Source organism: Brassica rapa, chromosome A09, assembly GCF_000309985.2.
Source record: "Brassica rapa cultivar Chiifu-401-42 chromosome A09, CAAS_Brap_v3.01, whole genome shotgun sequence".
Lineage (NCBI taxonomy): Eukaryota > Viridiplantae > Streptophyta > Magnoliopsida > Brassicales > Brassicaceae > Brassica > Brassica rapa.
The window spans coordinates 6,921,540-6,931,741 of record NC_024803.2 but is presented as its reverse complement, the minus strand read 5'-3'; the positions used below and the strand labels follow the sequence as shown (position 1 = coordinate 6,931,741).

The 10,202-nt window shown below is 35.6% G+C and overlaps 2 protein-coding genes across 6 annotated transcripts; one reads left to right on the top strand and one right to left on the bottom strand.

Annotated features, from left to right (window-relative positions):
* Nucleotides 1-155: 155 nt before the first annotated feature.
* LOC103837952 lies at nt 156-1,277 on the bottom strand. The gene is made up of 2 exons (XM_009114349.2): nt 806-1,277; nt 156-588 (listed from the first exon to the last, which is right to left on the bottom strand). Exons 1-2 carry the CDS (start codon nt 1,209-1,211, stop codon nt 461-463), a joined length of 534 nt encoding a protein of 177 aa, XP_009112597.1. The 5' UTR covers nt 1,212-1,277; the 3' UTR covers nt 156-460.
* Nucleotides 1,278-5,543: 4,266 nt separating this feature from the next.
* Nucleotides 5,544-10,185, top strand: LOC103837951 (subtilisin-like protease SBT2.5). Of its 5 annotated transcripts, none has more exons than XM_009114347.3 (11): nt 5,544-5,961; nt 6,782-6,986; nt 7,067-7,211; nt 7,280-7,674; nt 7,758-7,853; nt 7,923-7,995; nt 8,150-8,435; nt 8,523-8,848; nt 8,935-9,202; nt 9,268-9,549; nt 9,629-10,185. In XM_009114347.3, exons 2-11 carry the CDS (start codon nt 6,820-6,822, stop codon nt 10,036-10,038), a joined length of 2,448 nt encoding a protein of 815 aa, XP_009112595.1. In that variant the 5' UTR covers nt 5,544-5,961; nt 6,782-6,819; the 3' UTR covers nt 10,039-10,185. The 5 variants fall into 5 exon arrangements, with proteins under 5 accessions (XP_009112595.1, XP_033136742.1, XP_018510390.1 ...); XM_033280851.1 differs by lacking the exon at nt 5,544-5,961 and adding an exon at nt 6,012-6,030; XM_018654874.2 differs by lacking the exon at nt 5,544-5,961 and adding an exon at nt 6,069-6,101.
* Nucleotides 10,186-10,202: the final 17 nt, after the last annotated feature.

Genomic DNA, 10,202 nt, shown 5'->3' with positions numbered 1-10,202 from the left:
CTTCAATAACACACCCATTTGATGCATGTGACATCGATCATAGGCTCATTGTAATAACTGTAGTGAAGCAGTATTCTATATATAGACCATCAAGGCATAAGAACGATGCAACCTATCTTTTCTACCAAGTTCCATGACAAGCAATAAACAAATACTGGAGGAAACAAACATAACAGGGGGTATTGATATTAGAATACAACTTATAATGGTCAACATTGCTACGAGCATCACGATGAACTCTGGCTTAAGAAAGTGTAAGAAGCTCCCACCAAGGTTAATATATAAAACTTTATTAAATATAGGCAACAAAGGCGTTAAGATGGCCAACCAAACATCATATAACCCCGATGTATGGTTTGCAACTGTACACATACAACCTCATCAGCCTCAGGAAGCATCTCCTTTTCGAAGCCCGTATATGCAAACCAATGGACTTCATCGCGAGCTGCACATGTTTAAATCACTCTTCATTGTCTCCTCCGTGTTTAAACGAGTAAAAAGGATCAGGAAACTGCGCTAGCTTGACTTCCAGCATCTCATTCCCCGGAATGTTCAACTCTACGCTACCTTCTACCTCAGAACCATCATCTTTCATTTCAACAATGCAACACCATAAATATATATATCAGGAAAACAGCCATTAACATTGAGCATAATCAAATTCCAGCTCCATTCGTAATAAAAGATCTTAGCTTATTGCTTTCTAACACAGTGATCGAATAAAAATCCACACTTTAGGAGACACCTCAAAGCCCAAAGGAACCATTTTTACACACAAAACAAGAAACCAAGTGAAACCCATTACCAAGAGGAATGAAGAAAGAGGAACGAGGCGAGCCAGAAGGAGAGAAGAGAGAGAAAGCTTCCTCCTCCGTCAACGGATTCGTCACCCTGCCGACCAAATTGGCGATCTTCGCGGCCGTGTTTTGATGAGGCGGGACCCAGAAGGAGGAGCCTGGGGCGAAAGGGAGCCAATCAGGAGTCGAATTCTGAACGACGATCCTCCGAACGAACTCGTTCAGCTTCTTGAGAACCGCTGCTTCGGCCTCGGCTTTGGACGTCGCTGACGAGGAAGAATCGAGGTCGATCTCGATGACGTGCGGCTTTGAGGAATAGGGACGGCGGCTGAAAGAGACGAGGCTTGGCTCGTTGAAGCGACGGAGGAAGAATCTCCCGTGGGGGATTAGGGTTTTTGACAAGAATCGGGACATTTTTAGAGAGAGAGAGAGAGGGAGGAAGAGAATCAGCTTTCGAGATTTATAGAGAGAGAAAGTAGAGAGACGACAGGATGAAAGTCACGTGACTCACGTGTGTGCAACTGAAACGGGTAGATCCGACCCGGGTAAAGAATTAAAAGAAAACTGTTTAGTTTGGGCTTGATATGGGCCGACTGATCGAGTGAGGAATAGTCTTCTTGGTAGATGCGATTTTACGCAATCCCCTAATGTTGCCGTCAGTGTCATAGAATCTTATTTCTAAAATGTGTATGGAACTATGTTCGTAGTGTGTATAGATAGATGCACGTGAATATGGAGATTGTGAGTCCATATGTGATAACGTGTTTTTTTTTGGCTTAACTATGTGATAACGTGTTGCTTGTACTATGCACGTGAATATGAGATTTTATAGTATCAAGTCATATCATATGCCATGACCACATGACACTGGATATGGTTTTATCTATCATGCCATTGCAGCCATCGTTCTTGGCTATAACTAGAATTTGACCACGTAGCCTCGCGGATATTGTTTTTATTTTATTTATGTAACAAATACTTAAATGTTTGAGAGTAATGATTGAGTTAGATCATGGCTGATGGTGCTCTATGAGAGAGTTAAATTCACCATTTTTTTGGAAATTGAGGTTTCATTGGGGCTCTTGTGACTTCACAGTATATTGCAAGTGGTGGCCTCTTTGATGTCGTTGAAACCACAATGGGAAGAACAGTTTGACTTTAAATCAGAATTAAATGTACAAATTCACTGACACACTCTCTAACGAACTCGACGGCGTAAGTTAGAAAGTATGAGTTTGCAGAATTATGAAAAACATAAGAAGAACACGGAAAATATAGAAGATGGACACAAGTACCCATAGTTCACCTATAATGTATATGTTTTTGGGAGTTTAACAAGAGGTAATCCACTATAATCTTAAGAACAAAGATATAAAACTTCTCTCTCTCTCAAGCTTACAATATGCTTTACTTGGACAAGAGAGAATAGTACACACGAGCTCCTCTTATATAGTAGGAATTAATTACATTAACCTAGTTGGATTAAGAAATTCGCCCATTTCCATAAACTTATTAGTAAATATTCTAAAAAACTTGTCAACTTTCATAATTCCATGAAAGTAATATTTCCAGGATCCTATCAATTTTTATATTCATGAAAGTGATATTTCCCTTTTCTAATATGACGTCTTTGTCTTGATTTAGATTATGCAATCTTGTTTGATTTATATCACCAAATCCTGACGAAGTTTCTAATAGATTCCTGACGCAGACTCTGACGCAGTCTTTGACGAATCCCAACAGATGTGTTGTTTTTGTTTCCAGATCTCCGTTTTGTTGTTTTATCTGCTGCTCAACAATCTTGATGTCTATATGTTGATGACGAGCCAGCTTCCTCTCTGCCAACATATATATGATTCAAGTATTTTAATCTAGCAACAAAAAGTGATATGCGACCTCTACAAAGATGAAATTGTACTAACATTATGATGAGTATTGTTTTACTTTCTCTTGAAAGATATTTTAGTGTTCGTTCCTTAATATTTTCTTCTAAACGAACATGGTATCCTCCATTCTTGTCATATATTCGTCTTTTTCGTTTCATATCTTGCTTTCATATTTCAAGTAATTGTGTACCATTTTTGTATACTGCCCTGTTGATATTCAAAATTATACACTGATATTAAAATTTTACTCAAGGTAAAAGTAACTTCTAGATTCGCCACTGGACGGAGCTATCTTATTTGACGGAACTTATAGAGAGATGCAATCCATCCCCAACACATACAATTTTAAATATATAATTCCCTTTTTAAAGCCATATATAATTCATGATTTCATGGCAAAGAAAATCTACTCGCACCTTACAACAATTTCAGATGAAGATAATTTGCTTTATAGTAAATAATCCAAACTTAAGACCAAAATAAATTTAATTTGATTTCATACTTGTTCCTCTAAAGTGAAGTAACGAACTTGAGCTTTGCGTGTCTTCTAAAATTGGTTTTACACTTTTACTACGCCATTTGGCTTCTTTGGTACATATATTTATATTGATTTTCTCTCTTTAAAATATTACCTCATAGATTTTAGCATTTACGTTTTAATTATGGGTAACAGTTGGGTACTCTTTTTCTTTTCTATAATTTTTTAAAATATAACCTCATAGATTTCTCCTTTTCTCTTCTTAAAAAATAGGTTACTGAAATCTCGATTTCTCAAAATATTTTAAATATATTGTTACTTTTCTATAAGTATTAAAATTTCAAATGATTGTGAACATTTTTTGTAACTATATACAAATTCAAAATGTCATGATGTCATGTAGTATTTAATTATATGAATTTCAATGGCATTTTCTATTATTTACTAAAAACTGTAATTATCTAAAATATAGTAGAGTTACTTCAAAATTATATACAAATTCCAAATCTCATATATTGATGTAAATTTCTATAAATCTCAATGCAAAACTATAAGAACTTTCTAAATTTTCATAAAGACATCGAAATCATCTCAAATAATATGATCAAATCCCAACTTTAGATTTCAGTATGGATTTCCAAATCATTGAGTAGTCTCCCTTAAGCTATTTATTGTAAATTTTACGGTTTCATTATGCCTTTTCGAATAAAGACACGTTTATGATTGAAAACAAACATCATTATTGAGTTACTAGAATTCTTGTCCGCGCTACGCGCGGATTGTACCTTATAAACTTAATTTTACATCTTTATTATTATTATTTTTGAAACTCATTTTACATCTTTATATATTTGAATATTTTATACCATTTTACTTTTCAAAAAATTAAAATGTCTAAGGTAATGTGTAACATATGGTGATCAATTTGAGTTTTCGTTGTGATTTTTTTGAACTGATAAATTTCACTTTGTTTTTTATTTTACATTTATGTAATTTCTCAGCTGTTATTTTTTTGATCTGGTGTTAATTATAAATATATTGAATATTTTAAAATAGGAGAAATAGTATATAATAGTGTTTGGTAAATGTTTCATCCAAAAAATTGTATATCCATCAAATATAAAATATTTAAATTTTTGTTTTAATCCAAATTTTTAATGCTCTTATACTTTGAAAAATAAACTGTTTTAAATTAATAGTTTGATTTGTTTTTTTTAATTTATTCATATCACCATACTACTGAAAACAAATATATAAGTTTAGTTTTATTATATATTTTATGTTATCTCTTCGCTAAGATTTTACTATTTATTTTATAACATTTTTGGAATAAATTATTTGTATATGTTTATACATTATTTGATTTTTAAAAACTATTTGTTTCATCATTGTTTTGTGCCAATTTGAATAAATGATTCATTAAACTTTTTTAATTATATAAGATTTATGAGGACTATTGATTTTTCTTTAAACTGTAGAGAAAGGATTCATGAGGACTATTGATTTTTCTTTAAACTGTAGAGAAAGGATAGAGAAAAGGTATGGGAAGGTGAGGAAAAATATTGGCTGAATAAATGTGGATCATATTTAATCTCTTGAAAATTTGTTGTTTAAAGAAAATAGATTTCGTTGTAATATGATTAGAGAACGGATTTCGACTAAGGTTGGATTTTATTTAAGCTTGTTAAATGTGTAACTTTGATTGGATACAAATATTTTTGCTGATGTGGCATAGCTTAGGAGTCTTTAAATTAGTTTCTTTTATATAGTAGAGATATAACACTGGCCCTCTAATTATGAATTTAATATTTAACTCTTTTATCAAGCAAAAAATATATTCAACTTTTTACCTGTAATAAGGCTGTAACCAATTTAAGTCAACAATATATATATATACACTATAATTTTCTCTTTGCACTTTTCAATGTTTCTCTCTCAAACTTATTTTCTTTGTTTTCTATCAACAATCTTCCAATTTAAGTTTGTTTAGGCCACATCATAATTCTGTATGGATAGCCAAAGCTAATATTTTTCAGGTAAAAAGATACCTTTTTAAAATACTTTATAAATGTAAAAGGTGAAATAACTATTGCACCACTAATGACATGAAACAGTAAAATCATCAATTTTCTGAAAATCATCCTGAATATTTTGGTACAGATAATAAATCCACATAACTATTCACTGAATAAAACACAAAACATTGATTTCACACATCTACTTTTTGAGGGGTAAAATAGTCATTTAACTACAAACTGACAGTCAATCTCGCGCGCGAATGGTCACTCTCCTTCCTCCCCACCTTCGGACAATCGGATATTTATGTAAATTCCACTACTAAACCCAAAAAATTGGATTTTTCTGTTAAATCCATAAACACTTCTTAAAACATATAACAATTAATATTAGTCGCCATCATCTTCGCTCCGTTGTCTCCTTAATAACACCTTTATTTTTCATAAAGCAATATCAAGAAAAATTATTACTTTTTCTTCTCCATTTCTACCCCACACAACGCAACACACACACTCCATTCATCACTACATCACAGTAACTCTTTTGTTTTTATTTTTACTGAACTCTCGTGTCTCATTTTGATCCTTTGCTAGATCTCTCTTCTACCAAGAAAACCCAGAATCAAAACCACTCTATTAAAAGATCTGAACCAGTTTCTTCTGTGGGTTTGTTCTTTCTGCAAATGTAGTGAATAATAAAGTTATAACCTTTCGTCTCAAAAAAGCTACTTTTGTGTGTGTGTTTTGTCTGATTGCTGCGTCTGGATTCGTCTCGTGAAGCAAATGTAAGTTCGTACACATTATTGCCTTTTTTGGATTTTACTCTGTTCAACCTACAGTTTCTAAGCATAAAGGTTGACACTTTCTTATTTTTTTCTTTTCTATTTCGTCCGGGTTTTATACTTTGCTTGGATGGTTTGTGAAAGTGTGTGTTATTCTTACTTAGTCTTGATATTTTTTTTGATTTGATGATTTTAATTTTTACACTAAAAAATGTAGAGGGTTGAGAGGCAAAAGATTCTTTCTTCTATTTTCCTCTTCTTTGTTTGTCTCATTAATTGAAGAGCAATAGTTGTTATACTGTACTTACTGTTTTTCGGTTTCTAGCTTTTTCTTCTCTTATATAAATGGCATATGGTGGAGCTGAACTTTCTTTATTTGATTATTGTGTTTAGGCAAATTTCTCTAGGAGTAAGTACTATACACTTATAGGTTCTTTGTCTTCAAGCTGTGTTTTAGATTTTAAGTTCTTTCCTTTGGGTATGCTTATGCTCTTTATGTGTTTGATTCTCTGTCAAGTGAAACAGTCAGAAAGATGAATCTCTTTCCTTGTTCTTTTGTTTGGTGGTTTTTGCTACAATTTATCACTGGATTTTCAGTTTTGATGTTCTTGAGATGATTCTTGTGTCAGTTGCTTGAATATATGTTTGTCTTGTGGAAGGTTGGTCTTGTGGAAGGTTGGTCCTTTTAGACTATCTCTCTGAGAAGAGTGTATGAGATTAGATGATTAATGTCATTCTTTTTCAATATCTTTGTGGTTTTTGAGTGAACTGATAGTTTTTATTTATAGGATGCTAATGCATTCATTTGATTTTGATTCTACAGCAAATTAAAAGTTGGAGCTTCATTTTGTGCGAACCAGTATGGACATGGGGATGATATTTTTAGTAGTTTCGGCGCTTCTTGTTACTGTGACAGCAGATGTTTACATTGTGACTATAGAAGGAGATCCAATCATAAGTTACAAAGGTGGAGAAAATGGTTATGAAGCAACTGCTGTTGAATCTGATGAGAAGATTGATACATCAAGGTAACTTAGATAGATAGTTTCTCTTCTTTCATTTGGATATATGATTAAAGAAGAAGGGTCATATGTTATTTTTCTTTCAGTGAATTGGTGACATCGTATGCTCGTCACTTAGAGAGGAAGCACGATATGATCCTTGGAATGCTCTTTGAGGAAGGGTCATACAAAAAGCTTTACAGCTATAAACACCTCATAAATGGATTTGCAGTACATGTTTCTCCTGAACAGGTAAAAAAAAAAAGATTTTGAGATCAGTTCTAAGACTTTCTGTATTCATGTTCCACTACGTTTGCTAGGCAGAAACACTACGTCGCACCCCAGGTGTCAAATCTGTAAACAAAGACTGGAAAGTGAGAAGACTCACCACACATACACCAGAGTTTCTGGGACTTCCAACAGATGTGTGGCCAACGGGTGGTGGCTTTGAGAGAGCAGGAGAAGATATTGTTATCGGTTTTGTTGACTCTGGGATTTATCCTCATCATCCCAGTTTTGCCTCTCACCATAGGTTACCTTATGGACCTCTTCATCACTACAAAGGGAAGTGTGAAGAAGATCCTCATACCAAGAAGAGCTTCTGCAACAGGAAGATTGTTGGAGCCCAACATTTCGCTGAAGCTGCTAAAGCGGCTGGTGCATTTAACCCAAATATTGACTATGCTTCGCCAATGGATGGTGATGGGCATGGAAGGTTCATCTCTATGGCCTTATAGTCTCCTAGTATTGTACTCAGAAGCCTTTCACTGTACTAAGCAATTCTGATTATTGTTTCAGTCATACAGCAGCTATTGCAGCTGGGAATAACGGTATTCCGTTGAGAATGCACGGTTATGAATTCGGAAGAGCAAGTGGGATGGCTCCACGTGCAAGGTAGATAGATAGTGAAAATGAAAGGTTGTTTTGTTCTCCTTCATAAGCTAAAAGGCTAATGTGTTTCAGGATTGCTGTTTACAAGGCTCTTTACCGGCTTTTCGGAGGATTTGTGGCTGATGTAGTTGCTGCAATTGATCAGGTAAGAGTAAGAACTTAGCACTTGATAGAAAGGATTCATCACATGGTATCATGGAACATATCTCAGCTTAGTGTAATGATTCTACTGCTGCATATGCTAATTTTCATAAGCAATGCCTTGGTTGATATTAATAAGAGATCTTCATGATGAGCAGGCTGTTCATGATGGAGTAGATATCCTGAGTCTCTCTGTTGGTCCCAACAGTCCACCAACAACTACCAAGACAACGTTCTTGAATCCATTCGATGCCATACTTCTTGGAGCCGTGAAAGCTGGTGTTTTCGTTGCTCAAGCTGCTGGAAACGGAGGCCCATTTCCAAAAACTTTGGTTTCGTATAGCCCCTGGATAACTACCGTCGCAGCTGCAATTGATGACCGCAGATACAAAAACCATCTTACCCTTGGAAATGGAAAAATGCTGGCTGGGATGGGACTATCACGTAAGAACAAAAAGAAATGTTATGTTAACATTTGGCTTATCATAACAAGTTTATGTTTTGATGAAATGTTTATGTATTCTTCTGCAGCATCAACTCGGCCTCATCGGTTGTACACACTGGTCTCTGCCAACGATGTTCTGCTGGATTCATCTGCGTCAAAGTACAATCCATCTGATTGCCAGAGACCAGAAGTCTTCAACAAGAAACTTGTTGAAGGAAAGATTCTTCTCTGTGGGTACTCTTTCAACTTCGTTGTTGGCACAGCTTCCATCAAAAAAGTTGTTGCGACAGTGAAGCATCTCGGAGCAGCTGGTTTCGTTCTCGTTGTTGAAAATGTTTCTCCAGGAACCAAATTCGATCCTGTTCCTTCTGCTGTTCCAGGAATCCTGATCACAGATGTATCTAAGTCAATGGTAAATGAGAGCTTCTATGTTTTTGACTTAACTCTCAGTCTAGTTTTGTGAGAATCTTAAAAACGATGTGTGTTTTGCATCTTTAGGATTTGATAGATTACTACAATGTCAGTACAACAAGAGACTGGACAGGGCGAGTGAAAAGCTTTAAAGCTGAGGGAAGCATTGGAGATGGTTTAGCACCTGTTTATCACAAATCAGCACCTCAAGTGGCATTGTTCTCAGCTAGAGGACCTAATACAAAAGACTTTAGCTTTCAAGATGCTGATCTTCTTAAACCGGATATTCTTGCACCCGGTTATCTCATATGGGCTGCTTGGTGTCCAAACGGAACAGACGAGCCTAACTATGTTGGTAAGTAAGCATCTAAACATGTGGAGGTTCTTTTGAGAGTTTCTTACTTTGGGTGTCTTGAGCAGGCGAAGGATTTGCGCTAATATCAGGAACAAGCATGGCTGCACCACACATAGCTGGGATAGCTGCATTGGTGAAGCAGAAGTATCCTCAGTGGAGTCCAGCTTCTATCAAATCAGCTTTGATGACGACCTCAACAGTTATAGATAGAGCAGGAAGGCTTCTCCAGGCACAGCAATATTCAGACACAGAAGCTGTGACGCTTGTTAAAGCCACTCCTTTTGATTACGGAAGTGGTCATGTCAATCCACATGCTGCTCTAGATCCTGGCCTCGTCTTTGATGCAGGTACTGTTTTCTCTGTTTCTCATCAATAATGTACAAAGATCTTTGATCTCTTTGGTCAATAAGATTTTCTCTTGTAAAGGTTATGAGGACTATCTAGGATTCTTGTGCACAACACCGGGGATTGATTCCCACGAGATTAGAAACTACACCAACATGCCCTGCAACTATGATATGAAACATCCTTCAAACTTCAATGCAGCATCCATCGCCATTTCTCACCTTGTTGGGACTCAAACCATAACAAGGAGAGTGACGAATGTGGCAGAGGTAGAAGAAACATACACCATAACAGCTAGGATGCAGCCTTCTACTGCCATTGAAGTGAACCCACCAGCAATGACTCTCAGACCTGGTGCTTCTAGAATTTTCTCTGTTATTCTGACCGTGAGATCGGTTTCTGGAGTTTACAGCTTCGGAGAGGTGAAGTTGAAAGGTAGCCGAGGGCATAAAGTGAGGATTCCGGTGGTGGCTCTCGGACATCGGCACTGAACAAATGTTGTTTGTGTTTGTAATATTTTTTTGTAATATGCAGTAATAAGAATGTAGCTCTAGAGAACTGAAAAAAAGGGAGAATGCTTAATAGCAATTTGTATGATTAGTTTTTGATATAAAACTCCACCTTTGGAGTTTCAGTGAGGGTATGGTCAGATGCT

Excerpts from the sequence above, each read along its gene's own strand:
- LOC103837952 (XM_009114349.2), bottom strand. The coding sequence starts at position 1,211 with ATGTCCCGATTCTTGTCAAAAACCCTAATCCCCCACGGGAGATTCTTC. Across the intron at positions 589-805 it reads CTCTTTCTTCATTCCTCTTG|ATGATGGTTCTGAGGTAGAA; the intron begins GTAATGGGTTTC and ends TTGAAATGAAAG.
- LOC103837951 (XM_009114347.3), top strand. The coding sequence starts at position 6,820 with ATGGACATGGGGATGATATTTTTAGTAGTTTCGGCGCTTCTTGTTACT. Across the intron at positions 7,212-7,279 it reads TACATGTTTCTCCTGAACAG|GCAGAAACACTACGTCGCAC; the intron begins GTAAAAAAAAAA and ends TACGTTTGCTAG. Across the intron at positions 7,675-7,757 it reads GATGGTGATGGGCATGGAAG|TCATACAGCAGCTATTGCAG; the intron begins GTTCATCTCTAT and ends TTATTGTTTCAG.